General features: G+C 38.5%; 1 protein-coding gene and 1 non-coding gene across 2 annotated transcripts in view; both read right to left on the reverse strand.

The window, feature by feature from the left end:
* Positions 1–10,892: 10,892 nt before the first annotated feature.
* TRNAG-GCC lies at positions 10,893–10,963 on the reverse strand. The gene has a single exon. It is a non-coding gene; the product is annotated as a tRNA-Gly (tRNA).
* A 728-nt stretch (positions 10,964–11,691) lies between these two features.
* The window catches only part of LOC119317146 (very-long-chain aldehyde decarbonylase GL1-4-like), a 9,914-nt gene continuing 1,220 nt past the window's right edge, over positions 11,692–20,385 (reverse strand). Inside the window, exons 3-9 of the mRNA XM_037591555.1 lie at positions 16,237–16,456; positions 15,721–16,102; positions 15,537–15,644; positions 12,938–13,138; positions 12,751–12,849; positions 12,174–12,344; positions 11,692–12,045 (exon numbers count right to left, since the gene is read on the reverse strand). Of these exons, the coding sequence (XP_037447452.1) occupies positions 11,884–12,045; positions 12,174–12,344; positions 12,751–12,849; positions 12,938–13,138; positions 15,537–15,644; positions 15,721–16,102; positions 16,237–16,456 (1,343 nt within the window). The 3' untranslated portion in view covers positions 11,692–11,883. The remainder of the gene's footprint in view (positions 12,046–12,173; positions 12,345–12,750; positions 12,850–12,937; positions 13,139–15,536; positions 15,645–15,720; positions 16,103–16,236; positions 16,457–20,385) is intronic.

Genomic DNA, 20,385 nt, shown 5'->3' on the forward strand with positions numbered 1-20,385 from the left:
CCTTGTGTCGAATCTATAAATTTGGATCGAATACTTTACCCTCAAAAACTGTTACCATCCCCTATACTCGTGGGTCGTCAAATAGCAATTGGCAAGAGCGGCACATTAGCTGTCTATTCCGCAGCGGCGGCCTTAGCCCTGGTGGAGGCCGCACACGACCATGTCAAGGCCTCCCATGCCCATCTCGTGGCATCACCACACAAATCAAACAAAGCTTCTCCGACAACGGTCGGTAACCCACGGTCGAAGAGTTGGCAATCACTGAGAGTGTTCGAGCAGTCGTCCATTCCTCTACCGCATACCTTGCCACGGCGGAGCCCGTCTGAGCCTAGATCGCAGCCACCCACGCCCAGCTCGTGGCGGCCTTTTCCAAAGAGATGGCGGACACAGACGGCAAGATGCTTGCCGAGTATGGTGCGATGGATGACATGGAGCCCCTTCCTCAGGAAACCGTCGAGCGCGAGCTGGACATGGAGGAGGTGGTGGAGATCGACGAGCACCAGCCGTAGTAGTACTCTTTGTTTTCTTTAATTAAGAGCACCAGTCTTTAATTTGTTAGAGTAATGTTTAGGTCAGCTAGCTCTATTTAGTTGCTGAACTTGCTCGATTAAGAAGTGTCGGTGTGCTGTAGTCTCCTTTGTGTACCCAAATTATGCAATGACGTGGATGACCAATGTAATCAGGGAAATTTGAACCAAAAATTTTCACATTCAAACTCATCACACACGGGTTAAGCTATCTGAATTGTTTGTAATGTTCACATATTGTACACAATTCTGAATAAGGAACCATGTCTGATGACACTTTGGGTGCTAGTTTTTTTGCTTAACTAATTCAATTTTTTCAGCTTCTGCAAAAATATCTACCTCCCTGCCCCCTCCCCCTTACCAAAAGCCACATTTCCCCTGTTTCCGCCTTCCTTTCCAAGTTGAAACCTTCACTCCTTGCTTGCAGCACCGCCTCCTCGCCGGCGACCCTCCTTCACGCTGCTCGACCTCATCTATCCAGGCAGGTAATCCACACCCGACCTCCATCCTCCTCCTCCTTCCATCGCACATGCCTTGACCGCCGGCACGACACCTTCCACCCAAATCACCGACCCCTCCACCAAATAAGCGTCGCCCTAAGCCACGGTGAACTCGGTATAGGCAAGAGCTCAAGGAGCATTTGGCATCGGAGAAGCAAATTGTAGCCGCACACGCGGATGAGGTCGCGATGGCTGCCATTCCTACCGACCCCCAGATCTTGGAGGAGCAACTTGCCATTTGCTAGCTATGCCGGTTAAGCATGCTCGGTTTACCTGTTGTGTGTGCTGCTCCTACCTTTTCTTAACAAATTCTAGTGAATTGTGCTATCTAATTTTACCATGCAATCTGTTGCTCTAGTGTATATGTTCGATATGTCGTGCAATGTGGTGATAACTTATTAATTGTTTGGTTAATTAGTTGTCGTCTTCAGTTAACTGTTTTGTTCAATTATGCAAATGTGATGTTCAATTCTTTAGGCTGCAATTTTGTATTGTCTTCCATGTGAGAAATAAATAGAATTTATCTTTACAAAATACATGAGAAACAAATACAATTTCTATATTTCCAAGTTTTCAAGCATGCTTGGTTTGGTTAATTGTTTGACCTTCTAGTATGTTATACATTGTGCAACGCGGTGCTTAGTTAACGTTTGGTTCATTTGTTGTGGTGTTTAGTTAACTGTTTGGTTCAATTCTGCAATGCGATGTTCAATAGTTGTGGGTGCATTCTGTTATTGTATACCATGTGAGAAGTAAATGAAATTTGGCTATATTAAATACATGAGAAACAAATACAATTGCTATATTTCCAAATTATTAAGCATGCTTGGTTTGGTTAACTATCTGATCTTCTATTAGGAGTATGTTATATTATGCAATGTGGTGCTCAGTTAATGTTTGGTTCATTTGTTGTGGTGTTCAGTTAACTGTCTGGTTCAATCTGCAATGCGATGTTCAATTGTTGTGGGTGCATTCTGTTATTGTATACCATGTGAGAAATAAATTGAATTTGACTGTACTAAATACATGAGAAACAAATGCAATTGCTATATTTCCAAGTTGTTAAGCATGCTTGGTTTGGTTAACTGTCTGATCTTCTATTAGGAGTATGTTATATTGTGCAATGTGGTGCTCAGTTAATATTTGGTTCATTTGTTGTGGTGTTTAGTTAACTGTTTGGTTTAATTCTGCAATGCAATGTCCAATTGTCGTGGGTAGCATTTTGTATTATTGTGCATGCGAGGAATAAATCGAATTTGGCTGCACTTAATACATGAGAAACATATACAAGTGCTATATTTCCTAGTTCTTAATCATGCTTGGTTGGGATAAATGGGCTTTCCATGTGGCTTGAATTAATCTGATGAATCTGCAATGTGCTTATTTTTCATAATATATTTTACTGATAGCATGTGAACTCTCACTTAACCTGATGACTAACTACCTTTTATGTGTTGCAGGGAAACAATGGGAAGCATTGAGGTTTACAATCGAGGTTAGCACATGCATGGTCCGTTGTCTAATAACACATTATTGTGCAATTGCAAGAACCATTCTAAAATTTAGGTTTTAACAATTTGGTCTTGCACATGTAGGTCCTGCTGTCAGAGGTTTTGACCCACTGTTCGGTCCTTTTTGCATGTGGGGAAATGAGTTGTCCATGAATATCAATCAAGTCAAGAAAATCAAAAATATTGTTAGGATAAAGAAATTAGCGACAAAAACAACAAGATCTTTGTCTGCACAATGAAGAAAACATCAGTTCACTACAAGATGGTACTAACTATTATACCTTGCCTTTTTTTATTCCTTTGCCCCATTTCCAATATAAAGAAGATATTTATGCACATTCTTGTTTTCAGGCCTTTCGAAAGCAGTTCACTCATGATTACCTCTCAAACCACCTCTATGGTCAGGAGGCGAGGAAGGTTTTCATACAACACCCACGGTTCAATATTGAAGTGTTCCTAAAGAGGAAAAAGGATGGACGGTCAATCATCCACAGGCACTGGCCTAAAGTTGCAAAGACCTTCAACATCAATGAAGGCTCAATATCCGCCTTCCGCTTCAGCAGTTTTCCAGATGATATGCATCTCTCTATCTACCATCTATGATGCTAATTTTGAAGTGTTCTAGATGTTGCACGTGAAACTTGGTGCCGGTGCAGTTGTGTAATGGGTTAGCTGAGTGTTGAAGCTATATGATGTGTTTCAATTATGAAATCCTGATTCCTTAATATGGAAATTAAATATATTGTGTGCTTAACATGAAATGTCAATTAGATTAATAAATGGATTATTAATAGGGCAATTAGCCCGCTAATGGCCAATTAGCCTGCTAATTGGGTTTTTCTATTGCAAATAGTTATTGAGAAAACACCGTGGGCGATGACCTCAGGTAACGCACACAGTTTATAGGAATAAATCGTGTTGGATCAATGAATAATCACACACGACATCCTCTTGAAAACTGTTTGTGTTAGGTCGCCTTGCGCAAACGTTTACCACATAAAAATTGTGTGTGATGGACAGCATTTGCCACACTGTTTTTTCTATGCACCGTGTGTGATGCATTCAATAACGCAAACGATAAAATTATTAATATCATATGCAATGGCAACGCTACCACAAATTATTTAATGGGGAAAATTGTGTGCGATGTACCTGCGAACGAAAACAATTTCCTTGGAGCCACTATGTGAGATGTATATACGAACGGAAACGTTTAGCGGGGACTGACTGTGTGAGATGTACTTACGACCGGAAACAATTTCACTTGTATAATTGTATATTTTGAGCATTAATGTCGTATACCCGTATTTGATCGCTCGCCGGTCGCACACGACCTTATTTTGCTGAGCGTGTGTGCCTGGAGGGCATATCCCCGACGGTTGCTAGGTTGTGTGGGAAGGACCCCCCTATCGCAGTCACTCACTCGGCGACGGTTCGGAACGTTGTCGCGGAAAGGGGTTAAAAACCATTTGTATAGCACCTCGTTGTACCAGTGCATGTCAACGAGAAAGAAGAACAAAATCGATAACGAGGAGATCAGTACAGTGAGTATGAGAATGATTCAAGAGGATACCAATATATCTCACATCGGGTTTTGTAAGTATTAGAAGCAAATGGAATAACATATGATAACCATATGTTCACGTGAATGTCATTTGTGTATTCATAGGGATCAATATGGATGTCCACGATTCCGCTACTGGTCATTGAATGAAGATTTTTTTTGTTCATGTCTATGTTTTACCAAAATGGCCGGGTCACAAGCTTAAGGAAATCACAATCTTCTAAGTGTTAGTGGAACAAGAGTTATGAGAAAATATTTATGAAATAATTTCATTAATATTAGTTTCGAGTGGAAGTAGAAGCGTTCCAGTGTTACCAAAAGGGTTTCGGGGTTTACCGGGTAATACCGGGAATTGATATATAGGTGGAAAATGTTTCCGATGATGTTAAATTAATAGTAAAAGGCTCTAATAATTATTAGGAAGCTTTTATAATTATTTAAATATCAACAGGCCAAAGAGAATACAATAAGGCCTACAGGGGAAGAGTTAATGGGCCTATGAGGCCTATTAGGTGGAGTCGCCCCCAAGCTAGGGGAGGCCGAATTGGAGGGGGATTCCCCCTCCTAGGATGATGCAAGGGGGAGGGAAACCCTCCCCCTTTGTGGCGCGTCCCCTCTCCTCCAATCTATATATACTTGAGGATTTGGCCCTTTGGAGACACAAGTTTTGGAGCCTCCTCTAGTTCTCTAGTACTCTAGTCCTAGTTTTAGTTGACAATTAGAGCTAGATCTAATCCTTTCTAGTCCTCATAATTAGATGTCTAGTGTGGTTTTAATCTTCTCCCTCTAATTCTCCAGTATCAGTTTGCTCTGGACGGCAAGGTGCTGCCGGATTGTGAAGATCGTACGCTTGTAAACTATGGAGAGGCCGTGCTTTCAGTCTTCCATTCGAGGGATCGTTCGTGAATGGTTCGAGGGACTTCAAGTACGATCTACATCGACTCTTCTTCCACTGCAACTCAGAGTTGGTAAAGATCCGATCTAAACTGTTTATGCATCTTCATAGTGTTCCTCGTTTGCTCGTAGGATGTTTTTTTTGTTTTCTACTATGTTCCCCAAAAGGCTCGACCGGGTGAAAGCTAAGAAGGCTATTTGGCTGACTTTTCTTTTTCATTTTCCCTTTTAAGAAAAAATAGAAAGAGGGAATTGGGAGAAAAGAAATGGCTAGGAAATTTGAAAATGTAAAAAACTTTCTTTAGGGGCTTACTAGAATACTTCCAAACCCATGAAGGTGTCTGCAACATTTTTGGATGAAGTTGAATTCAAATTGAAGGTTTGAACTAGAGCTATGAGTATATGGAGGTTTAAATTTAGAAAATTTATATGGGAGGCTAAGAATGTGATAAGAACAATATTTGCAAAGTTGTGTAGCAATTGAAGAAGTTTGAATTTGAAAAGATTGAAATCCTTTGCAAAAAGGATTTGAATTTAAGCCAAGGCTTAAAATAGTTGGGGACGTTGAGAAATAAAACTAAAATGGTTGGTACTTTTAAAATGTCACATATTATTTAATGGAGACAAAACCTTGATGATGACATGAAAAGTGAAAAAGTGACCATCAAATAAAAACAATAACGCAATATATGGTTTGCTACATTTGGGATGTTCTGCGGACCACATGATCAACCACCACCGTGTAGCCGGTTAGTCGCCACCTTTATAAAAATCTTAAAGCTGACATTTAATTAGGACACTAATTGGTTGATATTGTTGGATCTGACTAGCATCCTTAGTCTTGGGAAGCAAAATTATTTCTCCAAAGTTCGAGTGGGTAATGTCAAGGTTTTTCTGTATACAGTTGGTTGAACTACTATAACATATCCACCTTCATTACATCCCGGGAAAACATTAATTAAATCGGCTAGAAAGCCATCTGACCCCGGGAGATTTACTATATTCCATATGAAAAACCCAACCTCGAACTTTCTGTTCGGAGAACTGAGCTATTAAAAACCCAGTTTCCATCTTTGAGACTTGAGTGATATCAACTATTATGTACTCATCCGGAAAAATTGCTCTCTGCTAGTGGTACAAAAATATCTTTGTAATATTTAGTGATAGAATCTTGGGTTGGACCGCCCCCAGCTCGGCCCTCATCCTAGTTGAGCATGAAGATACATTTGTTTGTTGTTTGCCATTGGCTAACATATGGAATTATTTAGTATTTTCGTCTGAATTGGCTACCATATGGAGTGTTCATACCATTTTATGTATTCTTGACACAAAAGGTAGACAGTATGGTCATTTAATTTGCTTTCTTACTCAATCTCGAGATTAGATAAAGGCCTCCTCTCTGCGGTCTTATCGGGTTGTCAATCAAGGAGGACATACATCAACTTTTCTTTTGTAGACCAACAATGTGTTAAGCTCATCCATGAAGGACATCCTCGCATTGCCACATTCATAGTTTCAAAATCATTATAATTTTTTCTATAGAAGTACCATGACTCATCTCCTATTGATATTTCTGAGAGGGATACTTCGAACTAAGTGCTCTGATGGATTGTTTCTTGCCTCGCGTCGTTCAGATACCTTGGTTTAGTCGGTCTAATAAATCATATTATAAAGGGGTGAAATTTCTTGTGAAAAAGAAAAAAAAGACTTATCCATTTTTATTGGCTATTAAGAAGTTTTTAGAAGAGGTACCTAGGGCTTTCTAAATGGAGGAATGCAACTGGTCCCTACACGAGAGAGGGAGAGAGAGAGAGAGAGAGAGATAAGAAATGGCTAGGTAATTTGATAATGTAAAAAACTTTGTTAAGAGCTTACTGGAATACTTCCATACCCATGAAGGTGTCTACAACATTTTTGGATGAAGTTGAATTCAAATTGAAGGTTTGAACTAGAGCTATGAGTAGACGGAGGTTTAAATTTAGGAAGTTTATATGGGAGGCTAAGAATGTGATAAGAACCATATGTGCAAAGTTGTGTAGCAATTGAAGAATTTTGAATTTGAAAATATTGAAATCCTTTGCAAAACGGATTTCAAAAGCCAAGGTTTAAAATAGTTGGGGACCTTGAGCAATAAAACTAAAATGATCGATACTTTTAAAATGTCACATATTATTTAATGGAGCCAAAACCTTGATGATGACATGAAGTGCAAAAGTGATCATCAAATAAAAACAATAATGCAATATATGGTTTGCTACATTTGTGATGTTCCACGAACCACAAGATCAACCACCACCGTGTAGCTGGTTAGTCGCCACCTTTATAAAAATCTTAAAGCTGACATTTAGGACACAAATTGGTTGATATTGTTGGATCCGACTAGCATCCTTAGTCTTGGGAAGCATAATTATTTCTCCAAAGTTTGAATGGGTGATGTCAAGGTTTTTTTGTATGCAGTTGGTTGAACTACTATAACATATCCACCTTCATTACATCCCAGGAAAACATTGATTAAATCGGCTAGAAAGCCATCTGACCCCGGGAGCTTTACTATATTCCATATGAAAAACCACACCTCGAACTTTCTGTAGTTTCCGCCTTTGAGACCTGAGTGATATCAACTATTATGGACTCATCCGAACAAAATGTTATCTACTGGTGGTACAAAAATATCTTTTTAATATTTAGTGATAGAATCTTTGATTGGACCGCCCTAGCTCGGCCTCATCCTAGTCGAGCATGAAGATAGATTTCTTCTATTGTTTTCGATTGGCTAACATATGGAATTATTCAGTATTTTCATCCGAATTGGCTAACATATGGAGCGTTCATACCATATTATGTATTCTTGACGCAAAAGGTAGACAATATAGTCATTTAATTTGCTTTTTACTCAAACTTGAGATCAGATAAAGGCCTCCTCTCTGTGGTCTTATTGGGTTGTCAATCTAAGGAGGACAAACCTCTTTTGTAGACCAACAATGTGTTAAGCCCATCCATGATAGACATCCTCACATTTCCACATTCATAGCCTCAAAATCATTGTAGTTTTTTCTATAGAGGTACCATGACTCAGCTCCTCTTTATATTTTTGAGAGGGAGACTTCGAACTAAGTGCTCTGACAGATTCTTTCTTGCCTCACGTCATTCAGATACCTTGGTTTAGTCGGTCTAATAAATCATATTATAGAGGGGTGAAATTTCTTGTGAAAAAAGACAAAAGACTTAGCCATTTTTATTGGTTATTAAAAAGTTTTCAGAAGAGGTACCTAGGGCTTTCTAAACAGATGAATGCAACTGGTCCCCGCAAGAGAGAGAGAGAGAGATGAATGCAATTTGGAAGAATTGGAAATGGAGAGAAAGTAAATATTTGGGAGGACCACTGGATTCCATCCAGCCCATCGAGGAAAAGAAAAGATCAGGTGTACTTATTACAAAAGTGAATGAGCTGATTGACCTTGTAACGGATTATTGGGATGAAGAACTATTCTAGGACACTTTTGATCCAGTTAGCATTGGTCGTATTCTCCAAACTCCATTGAGTTACAATTCTTTTGACTAGTTATGAATATTTGTTTATTTCTCGGACAGAGTGGCATATCATTATAGAGTGGAAATATCAGTTCCACAATAGAGTTATGCCAATGTTCGATCCATCAGCACCAAACCCGATTTGTTCTATTATGTGAAAGTTGAAGTTACTGGGAAAAACATGTGGGAGGGCACTGCATGGCATAATACCTCTAAAATCTATTCTTGCTAATAGACATAGGGATGATGGCCAATGTCATATTTGCTTGAATGGAGCTGAGATGTGTTGCTTTGTTGTTGGGATGTGCTTGTGTTGTAGACATGTGGCGCTTGCTGCGCCTCTCCCAAGTTATTACTAATGTTATGCAGGTAGACATATTGGGCTCTGTGATCCTTCAACATATTCTACGGCTGCCTGAATCTTGCATGCCTAATCTGTCACGCGCAGGAGGGAGGGATTGGAGCAACATGTTGGTACCTCTAGTGGTTACAACCACAACAAATGCATCATGATCAGACTCTGTTTATTGTTAGGAGAGCTATGGTTGTGTGTGCGCTCTGTCTTAATTACCATAGAGTCATAACCTGCAAGAATGGGGCGATTAACTGAATAGGACAAAAAGTGGAAGAAATCAATCAATAGAGTCATTAAAGTTAACGTGGATGTGTCATTTCATGCCGAAGAAGGTAAAGGATCTGCTAGTGCAGTTAACAGAGATAGCCATGGAGTTTTTCTTGAGGCGTCTTGCTCTCCATTACCTAATATTACTAGCGCACATACAACAGAATCATTGGTGAGGAAACATGGCCTTCTCCTCGAAAACAATTTGGGTTTTCACTCTATACAAATTGAATCAGATGCAATTGAAGTGGTATATGCATGTGTTGGACAAGACAAGATCTAGTCTGAGGCTTCATAAATTTATGTGTAATGTTTCATCACAATCAGGATGATAGGATCGGTGGAGTTTATGCATTTTGTCTCCAGGAAGCTACCGAGGTAGGCCATAGATTAGCATAGTTTTTTTTAACATCCCATATATAAATTAAGCAAAGTTTGCTTATGATAACAATGTTTCATGTAATTGAGTCGATGAACCTTCGATCTTCCTTATTGATGCGCTTGCAATTGCAAATGATGTAACTATATTGGCAAATCAATAAAGCTTGCCATGATGGAGTTTCCTAGCAGAAAAGTTGTAGTGGTTTCCTATCCTAAGGTATGCATTGTGCCCGGGAAGCTAATGGGGTAGGCCATAGATTAGCAAAGTTATTTCTTTAAACTCCCCATATAGTATAAATTGAGCAAAGTTTGCTTATGATAATAATGTTTCATGTAATTGAGTCGATGAACCTCCGAACTTTCTTATTGATGCGCTTGCAAATGATGTAACTATATTGGCGAATCAATAAAGTTTGCCTTGATGGTGTTTCCTAGCAAAAAGGTTGTAGTGGTTTCCTATACTAAGGTATGCGTTGTGTCCGGGAAGCTAATGGGGTAGGCCATAGGTTAGCAAAGTTATTTATGTAAACACCCCATATAGTATAAATTGAGCAAAGTTTGCTTATGATAATAATCTATACCACTATGTAGTGTGCCAATATCTTCAAATATTAGTCGTTGGATATGCCCATCCAACGTTCAAGAGATGGCAAATCCGAGCATTACCATCCGTTGGATAAAGTTTTCAACTCATAGAATTCTGCCATGTGGACTTTTAATTGAACCCCCAACTCTATCATCTCATGTGTTCTAGAAGCATATATCCACATGTTTATCTGATACTCTAATGAAAAGAGACTAGAACAATCTAGATTCAAGAGAGGTAAGAACCAAGTTGGATCTTATCAAGTTCTAGGAAAGGAAATACATATTCAAATGTATTTTTTCATGCTTTTTATACATATATTTAAATGGCATGCAAAGCACATACAATTTACTAGTGTTTCATGTAATTGAGTCGATGAACCTCTGAACTTTCTTATTGATGGTCTTGCAAATGATGTAACTATATTGGCGAATCAATAAAGCTTGCCATGATGACGTTTCCTAATAAAAAGGCTATAGTGGTTTTCTATCCTAAGGTACGCATTGTGTCCGGAAAGCTAATGGGTTAGGCCATAGATTAGCAAAGTTGTTTCTTTAAACACCCCAAAGTTTGCTTATGATAATAATGTTTTATGTAGTTGGGTCGTGCTTCCTTATCGATGCTTTTGCAAAGCATACCTAGTTTGGTGTTTCCTAAAAAAGCAGAACTGTTGTAGTGGTTTTCTATCCTACGGTAAAAGTGATGACATTTCCTTCAAAAAAGGAGAATTGTTGTAGTGGTTTGCACTCGAAGGTAAAAAGAAAATTTGAACCAAATGCACCAGCCGGGAATCTAACCCGGGTCTGTACCGTGGCAGGGTACTATTCTACCACTAAACCACTGGTGCTTGATGCTGCTCTTACCGATATACAGCTCTTCCGATAAAACTCCAGTCTTCACAAACGTACTTCTCAGACGAAATCGAGATTCCTGAATGGTTACACTGCAGGCACCAAATTAGCTGCTTCTCGAAAAGATTTTTTCTCTCTCCCCAAGATCCATCATAACGGGATTTTTATACCGAATTTTGGACGGAGAGCAGTGGCATGTTTGCACTTTCACTTGATCCTCACGATCACTCTGCGCAAAGTGGAACATTGCACAGGATTACTCGGGAGATCCAACTCCAACCCCGTAGGCCAAATGAAGGACACTGCCAATTCAAACTCTTTTGTTACACTTCGTACACTCTGCGCAAAGTGGAACATTGCACAGGATTACTCGGGAGATCCAACTCCAACCCCGTAGGCCAAATGAAGGACACTGCCAATTCAAACTCTTTTGTTACACTTCGTACACTCTGCGCAAAGTGGAACATTGCACAGGATTACTCGGGAGATCCAACTCCAACCCCGTAGGCCAAATGAAGGACACTGCCAATTCAAACTCTTTTGTTACACTTCGTACAGATTCAAACTCAGGGGAGAGGTGAGTCCAGGTGGTTCTCAGCTTCTTTTTTTTCTTTTGAAAGTCAGGTGGTTCTCAGCTTACCTTCTTTCGTCCACCTAATTTGAGCCCGTCACTCAAATCAGGCGTTCCGATTATTCCTATACTGAACTCAAACGCCAAACATCATCTCCCATGATCTTACACACGTTATGCCAACAAAAGTACAGTACTCCATAAGCAGTAAGTTAATGGAATTGATGTTCGATGTTCACACTGATAAATCTTACAGACTTAGCTGCGTATTCCCGAAAAGAAAAGAAAAAGGCAGCGGTTTTAGCATAAATTCTCGGTAGTACCATCTTAGCAACATTTCCCCAGTCAAGCTTTGGTGAGAGGGACGAAGCCGTGCCTGATGGCAACCGACCATGCCTTCTCAGAATCCATCATGTCGTCACCGCACTCGTGCACGCTCCACCCTTCCAGGACGTGAAGTATTCCGGCGATATGCCACGCGCTCATCACCCTTCTCGGCAACCAGTTCTGTAGAGGAACCAAACACACACACACACATATATATATATTCAGTGATGGTCACCCGCCAAAAAAACGAGTGCTGGGCAGGAGAGGTTCATTCGCACGACACGTTGCGAAATCGGTGGTGGTTTTACCTCACAGGAGTGGATGTTCTGCATAGTGTCCGGGATCTTCATCGCTGGAGTGCTCAAGTAAGTGCAGTCCTTGCGGACTTTCTTAAGGGGGAACTGCGATATTGGAATGAACACTGTTCCTTTTGGTGCCATCCTCTGTTCTTTGTCGTCGATCCTCTCTACTAGCCAAATCTGCAACAAACTGAAACATCAATACAAGCTACTTCCAAGACTGTTAGTACAAGAATCTGCCGGAGCATTTTCTCCTGCCCATTTCCACTATGGTTCAAGTTTGGATAATCATACTGAGTCCATGTTAGGGCTAATTTCAATGTTTTATTGATCACCATATCCCTTCTTTGCAGAAAAATATATCACATAGCACTTATTAAGGGCAACTGTTTTCATGACTAAAATGGTTATTGAGAACATGTTTGGGAGTTGGTCATACTATGGTGCACCGATAACACTTTTAGGTATGCCAACAACTTTCTTCTCAAGGACACATATATATGATTAAACCATGATTTAGTTCCACACTCGACAATGTAATACAGTACTTTCCAGGAAACTTTTCATTGATCAGCATAACTTTTACCTTGGTTATGTCATTGCTGGAGCACTTCAAGTAGCTTGCTCCGTCCTCTGGCATCTGTGACTTGAGCATGTCATACTCTTTCTTACGATTCATGATCACCTGAGCCGAAAATGATTTCATGAAAATATTCTACAAAACTCTTTACCCAGAAAAGTAGAGACATGGCTGCAGGAAGATATAGATATACCTGGATGCCCCTGCCACATAATGCCATAGCAATGGCACGGGCTACCTTAGAAGTCCCTGTATGAAGAAAAACTTGCTTTGCATCTGAAGGGATGCTTTTTAGGACAACTCCAGTTGCTAAGCCACTTCCATCAACAATTCGAACTCCTAATTTTGGGTATTTTTGTCTAAATAGTTCACCATTCCCATTGAGCTGTTTTGCCTAAAGGGGAAAAAAGAGAGAGAAACAAGTCAATTCTCATTATCAATACAAAGTACTAATCCCTTTTTAGATGAATGAAGAGAAAATATCTAGGGATCAGAGCACATATTACTGTACATTTCTCCGTACTATTTAATTTTACACTTCTGCTTCGGTAGACCCCCTTAAACACATCGATGGCTGAGATTACTCTATACCCCTTCATAATAAAGGGCACGATGGTCTTTTCTTTAAAGTACACCCTCCATGTGAAGACCTCCGATACATAGCCTGTGTACCATACAAGATCGTAGAGGCAAGTAGCCGGGAGAAAATTCGTTACAAAAAAGTATGGCAATTGGATTTGAACCTTCTGCCTATCCGGACACCCTATGTTAAACATGGTCGAGTATTGGATATTCTTGAAATGAACCAACCTTTTGCAAAAAGGTGGGGATGCCCATGGTAGGCATCCATGTCAGGTTTGAACGATTTCTGACTCCGTATGCAAGTTGCATCACGTTCGATCATTGTATCGACCTTTTTTGACCGAGGAAACTCCAGAAAATGTAAAAATTACCGAAAACCAAAACAACTTGGCATGATGTCTTGAATTGATCATACAAGGTCATGAGAAAAATTAAGGCCATTTCGAGGATGTGGAGAAACAACATGCTCTCAGATAGCATACCTAGACACCCTCCATTAAACATGGTTTAGTTTTAGAAATTCTTGAATTCACCCCAACTTTTGTAAGCGCATGGCTATAGTAGGCATTCATTTTAGGTTTGAACGATTTCCGACACCTTATGCAAGTTGCGACACGTCTGACCATTTTTTGACCGAGAAAACTCCAAGAAATGCAAAATTTGTCAAAAACCAAAATAACTGGGCATGGTGCCTTGAATTAGTCATACAAGGCATAGAAAAAAATTGGGGTCATTTGAAGGATATCGGAAAACATCGTGCTCTCAGATGAAGCCTTCTGGCCTAGCCGGGCACCCTCCGTTGGACATGGTCTATGTTTGTACATCCTTTGAATGATCCCAAATCTTGCAAGTAGGTGGGAATGCCCATGGTAGGCATCCAGGTCAGATTTGAACGAATTTCCAAAATCATATGCAAGTTGTGACACGTTCGGCCATTTATGAGTTTTTTTGCCCGAGAAAACTCCAGAAAATGCAAAATTTATCGAAAACTAAAACAACTTGGCACGGTGCCTTTAATTGGTCATATAAGCTCATGGAAATAAATATTGGCTTCATTTGACGGATGCCAAAAAAATGTGCTCTCAAATGGAGATTTTTGTCCTAGCCGACCACCCTCTGTTGAACATGGTGTTTTTTGGACATTCATGAAGTGACCCAAATTTCTAAAATTTGAACCATGATGGAAGCAAAATGTACAATTAGAGCGCCCAATTTTTACTGTGATTGGAAACGAGAATATTATATTACATTGGACTCATGTATCTATCTCATGGAAGCCAATTCTCTAACTGAGCTATGATGGATGAAAATAATAATTATATGGATAACATTTTGCGTTAAGTCGATGCATATTTTAGTTCCTTGCAAAAAAAACTAGAAGCACATTTTAGTTGCACCAGGAGTAAATTCTCGAATTGATTGAAACATGATTTCACTGTGTTGAAAACGCATATTGCCTCAAAGAAAATTTGGTATGCATCGGAAGCAAGCAAATTCCCGGTTCGAGATGTGATGGGATAAATAATTTTATCCAACACAAAACAACTTTTGGTTAAGTTTGAACATATTTTAAATTTGAAGCAATTTGATTAACTCAAGGAAGCACATTTTCATGACAGTGGAAGCAAATTTAATATGCATCTGATTTTAGTAGCATGTATGTCGTACAAAATTTCATTGAACATAATTTCCGAAAGAACAAAAGAGAAATAAACAGACTCTCAATTTATACTCGCATGATTTTAGGAGAATTAATTTCCGCTGGACTGTTTTAGAGAACAAATTGGAACCACTTCCGTTTGTTATGTGCAAACTATCTATGGAAAGCCACGTTCTCAAGTCAAATCCAACCAGCCAAAGCTTTCCCATTAGTAGTCTGAGAAAATAAACAATAAAAAGAGTAAAAGAAGTACTTATGCATAAAAAGTGAGTTGTCCTAGTTGGTTATGTTGGGTGGAAATAAACCATAAGGTCTGGAGGGGTGTGTGTGGCGGGCGGATACGTCAACATACAGTAGGTGTCACACACGAAAGATGGTTGTACACGTTATGGTCAAATGACCATGCTGCCCTTTATACGGTTTGTGAGGGGGGTCTACCGAAGCAATAGCATTAATTTTATTATGTTATTTTATGATTTTTCTGTCTTCACCATGCTCACATACACTGTGTACCTCTGCAATATGAGTTTTTGAAGTAAGGATTAGTTACCTGATTTAGTAGCCCTAGACTGAGCACCTTAACCCCTCTTACATCAGCATCCAATATCGCCTTTTCAATTAAGTCATTGATCGATTCTCTATCCCATGTCACACCATACTGCAGGAAGAAAGAAAATAGTTAAGCAACTTGCAGCCATCAGATAAACGCATAAATGGCCAGGGGAGTTGGTTACTTGGAAGTTGTATCTCGGTACGACCCATGTTTGCATCTTCATCTTCTTCAGTTTGATTCTCTCGACCACGAATGCAGATGACCCATAAATCCATGCTACCACCATTGACAGCCATGCCAAGGGCCATAGCGTCCACATATACCACTCGGAGTTATCAGATGGTTTGGATGCTATGGAGGCGAATCCAACCCTTAGATGATAAGCCGACTGCAAGTTGGTCATATGTGTGAGATGAACAAGGTCAGGTGTCTCCTCTGTCCCTTTCAGTGAGTTTTCATACAGCTCGTCAGATGCCTTGTCCATAGTGCTGTATATATAATCGTAAAATGGCATGAAGAGTGAATAGTTTGTGCGGAACTGCGTGTGGTGAAGGGAATGAAACCTGCATAAGAAACCGGCAAAAGATTGTTATGTTGATTTCAGTGAAGTCTAGAATCTCTAAACTCCAAGTCCCATCATTTTTTTGGTTAATACCTAGACTAGGTTGTGGGATTAATGTTAAGGGTCTGCACTTACGATGGGGTGTACATGAGGTACTTGAGAGGAGGAAAGACTTGGAACATCCACTTTGGCACCAACTCAAAGTTGCAGTGCCCCATGTTGTTCATGAAGTCAATGTAAACGATATACAGCACAAACACGAGGGCGGAGCCATTTCCCATATAAACTGTGGACAACATCGGGATTGCAAAGAGCGTGAAATAGACGATGTGTTCGCCAAAAGGATGGATGACCGCTGCAATACAGAGACGTATTAGAAACCAAGAGAACATTTTCATAAACATGACACATTCTTTACATGCTTAGTCACACAGAAGTAATTATGCAAAAACACCTCTTAGCTCTTACATTACTGGTTAGAAAGCACACAACCTTTCTATGGTAACAGTGTTCAATCTAAAAGTGGTCAGCTAGAAGGTTGCACAACCGCCACACATCACCCCAATTTTTTTTCCATGATTAGGATTCCTACATTTGCATTACGTTCAAACTAACCAAGTTAGGAACAAGTCTTAAGAACAATAGAACAAAAATAAGATAAATTTTGTCACATTAACACTGGAACTAATCTTTGCCCGTTCTTGGCAGTCAGCACCAAGTTATTATGACCTATGGGAGAAAGCATGTTTAACACCATCCAAGATCCTAAAGACATGGGGAACAAATAATCCTTTTTTATCCCTTCAACTATTTGTGCATTTCAGAATTACCCTAATCGTCAAAGCCAAACAAATTTGAACTGATCTCCAAGTAGCAAGCCCCGTAAGCACACACACACAAAAGAAAAACATAGAAAACAACTCAGGGAAGTTTTTTAAAAAGGGGAGGTTGGAAAATTGTGAGAAAAAACTTTGAAAGAAAAATCTTTCTTTAAAAGTTACTTAACATGTGAAAACTATTAAAATATAAAACTTCATCGCAAAACAAAAAAATGTAGAAGATTCACAAATAATTTACCAAATATGGCCATACATTTGACCTTTCCATAATTGTTCTTGGTTATTAGTAAGTTTACTCAAATTTCAAAATTCCAGGAATACTTCTTAAAAATTTCCCCAAGTTTCTGAATATTATGTTTCTAAATTATATTTTCTTAAATATTTCAGTTTTAAAGTCTCTTTCTGAATATATTCAATATAGTTTCATTTTTTCAAAGAAATATGTTTCTCTTTGAGGAATGGGGGATCCCCACGAAGAAAAATGTTTCCGTTATTTCTTTTATCTTTATTTTTTAGTGCTTTTTTTTGACAGAAAGACTGTAAGGGAACCCCCTACAGTCCTTGACAGAAAAAACTTTGAAAGAAAAATCTTTCTTTAAAAGTTACTTAACATGTGAAAACTATTAAAATATAAAACATCATCGCAAAACAAAAAAATGTAGAAAAATCACAAATAATTTACCAAATATGACCATACATTTCACCTTTCCATAATTGTTCTTGGTTATTAGTAAGTTTACTCAAATTTCAAAATTCCAGGAATACTTAAAATTTTCCCCAAGTTTCTGAATACTATGTTTCTAAATTATATTTTCTTAAATATTTTAGTTTCAAAGTCTCTTTCTGAATATATTCAATATAGTTTCATTTTTTCAAAGAAATATGTTTCTCTTTGAGGAATGGGGGATCCCCATGAAGAAAGATGTTTCCGTTATTTCTTTTATCTTTATTTTTTTCCTTTTTAGTGCTTTTTTTGACAGAAAGACTGTAAGGGAACCCCTACAGTCTTTGACAGAAAAAACTTTGAAAGAAAAATCTTTCTTTAAAAGTTACTTAACATGTGAAAACTATTAAAATATAAAACTTCATCGCAAAACAAAAAAATGTAGAAAATTCACAAATAATTTACCAAATATGACCATACATTTCACCTTTCCATAATTGTTCTTGGTTATTAGTAAGTTTACTCAAATTTCAAAATTCCAGGAATACTTCTTAAAAATTTCCCCAAGTTTCTGAATATTATGTTTCTAAATTATATTTTCTTAAATATTTCAGTTTCAAAGTCTCTTTCTGAATATATTCAATATAGTTTCATTTTTTCAAAGAAATATGTTTCTCTTTGAGGAATGGGGGATCCCCACGAAGAAAGATGTTTCCGTTATTTCTTTTATCTTTATTTTTTTAGTGATTTTTTTTGACAGAAAGACTGTAAGGGAACTCCCTACAGTCTTTGACAGAGAAAACTTTGAAGGAAAAATCTTTCTTTAAAACTTACTTAACATGTGAAAACTATTAAAATATAAAACTTCATCGCAAAACAAAAAAAATGTAGAAAATTCACAAATAATTTACCAAATATGACCATACATTTCACCTTTCCATAATTGTTCTTGGTTATTAGTAAGTTTACTCAAATTTCAAAATTCCAGGAATACTTCTTAAAAATTTCCCCAAGTTTCTGAATATTATGTTTCTAAATTATATTTTCTTAAATATTTCAGTTTCAAAGTCTCTTTCTGAATATATTCAATATAGTTTCATTTTTTAAAAGAAATATGTTTCTCTTTGAGGAATGGGGGATCCCCACGAAGAAAGATGTTTCCGTCATTTCTTTTATCTTTATTTTTTTCCTTTTTAGTGCTTTTTTTGACAGAAAGACTGTAAGGGAACCCCCTACAGTCTTTGACAGAAAAAACTTTGAAAGAAAAATATTTCTTTAAAAGTTACTTAACATGTGAAAACTATTAAAATATAAAACTTGATCGCAAAACAAAAAAATGTAGAAAATTCACAAATAATTTACGAAATATGACCATACATTTCACCTTTCCATAATTGTTCTTGGTTATTAGTAAGTTTACTCAAGTTTCAAAATTCCAGCAATACTTCTTAAAGATTCCCCCAAGTTTCTGAATATTATGTTTCTAGATTATATTTTCTTAAATATTTCAGTTTTAAAGTCTCTTTCTGAATATATTCAATATAGTTTCATTTTTTCAAAGAAATATGTTTCTCTTTGAGGAATAGGGGATCCCCACGAAGAAAGATGTTTCCGTTATTTCTTTTATCTTTATTTTTTTTCCTTTTTAGTGCTTTTTTTTTACGGAAAGACTGTAAGGGAACCCCTACAGTATAATTGATGCAACAAACCCAAATTGCAAGTATCATGCCTTGAACCTGGGTGGGTGGGAAGGCATCAGCCCCTTCCCACCACTAGGCTATGTCTTAGCAAGCCCATAAGCACACACAAACCCAAAGATGTTTTTAGTGCTATGTCTACACTAACTATGCAGCCACTTGTACAAAAACACCCTGTTGTCCATTGGCCGTTCTCATTGCCAACTTAACTAAACTCATAGACTAAATTTGTCGGACTTGAAATGTTTAGCGTTGAAGATGTCTGGTATCAAATTCCAGGGACCAAATATAGAATCGACCGCTAGTTAAGTGACCAAAATTGGTTTCCCCAAAACAAAAAAGACCACAAAAGCCTATATATATTTTTTGCATTAGGTATATATTTTGTACTCTCATGTCTCAAAAAAAATATTTTGAACTCTCTGCTCTGTATGTGCCATACAATAGTTGCCTTTTTTTTAGAATAGTTAGTTGCCTTTCTTTGGAGGACGTTTGGGTCTGCCTTTCATTTCGTCCGTTGATAAGTTTGGGCCAAAATTAATTGTCGCGATCGTTTGGGCGTGGCCTCTGCCGCCGCATTTCAGGCAGTCACATGCCATGTTCGTTTCCCTGGCAGCAAGTGTGGGCCGGGCCGTGGTTTAAAGCTGCTGGTGCAGTGTACGTACTGCGCTACTGTTTCCGGTCAGACGGTGCAGAGACTACAGCACTACACGTATCCAGTGGTCCAGTCGAAACCAACCCCTTTCGTTGAAAGAGGGATGGCGAGCATGGGCCGAGACGTGCAGCTGTTTCATTAGAGAACACTATTGTGTTTTGAGCTGGAGCTGGACACTTGTGGTAGTAGGGAATTTGCTTGTATGGAACCGGTAATAAATGGTTCTTATCATGGTCACATGCCTACTGTTCTTGGATCCTACTGGTACATACGTGGGCTGATTAAATTATTTGCCCAAGAGACGCGACACGGTGATCGTAGCAAGTGTACTACGTAGCATTATAATCAAAGACCCGAAGAGCAATATATAAACTAAACTGATGCGGGTAATTAGATGTGGTAAGGCGAGAGAGAGAGAGAGAGAGAGAG

This window comes from Triticum dicoccoides, chromosome 6A (genome assembly GCF_002162155.2).
Source record: "Triticum dicoccoides isolate Atlit2015 ecotype Zavitan chromosome 6A, WEW_v2.0, whole genome shotgun sequence".
In the NCBI taxonomy this organism is placed as follows: Eukaryota; Viridiplantae; Streptophyta; class Magnoliopsida; order Poales; family Poaceae; genus Triticum; species Triticum dicoccoides.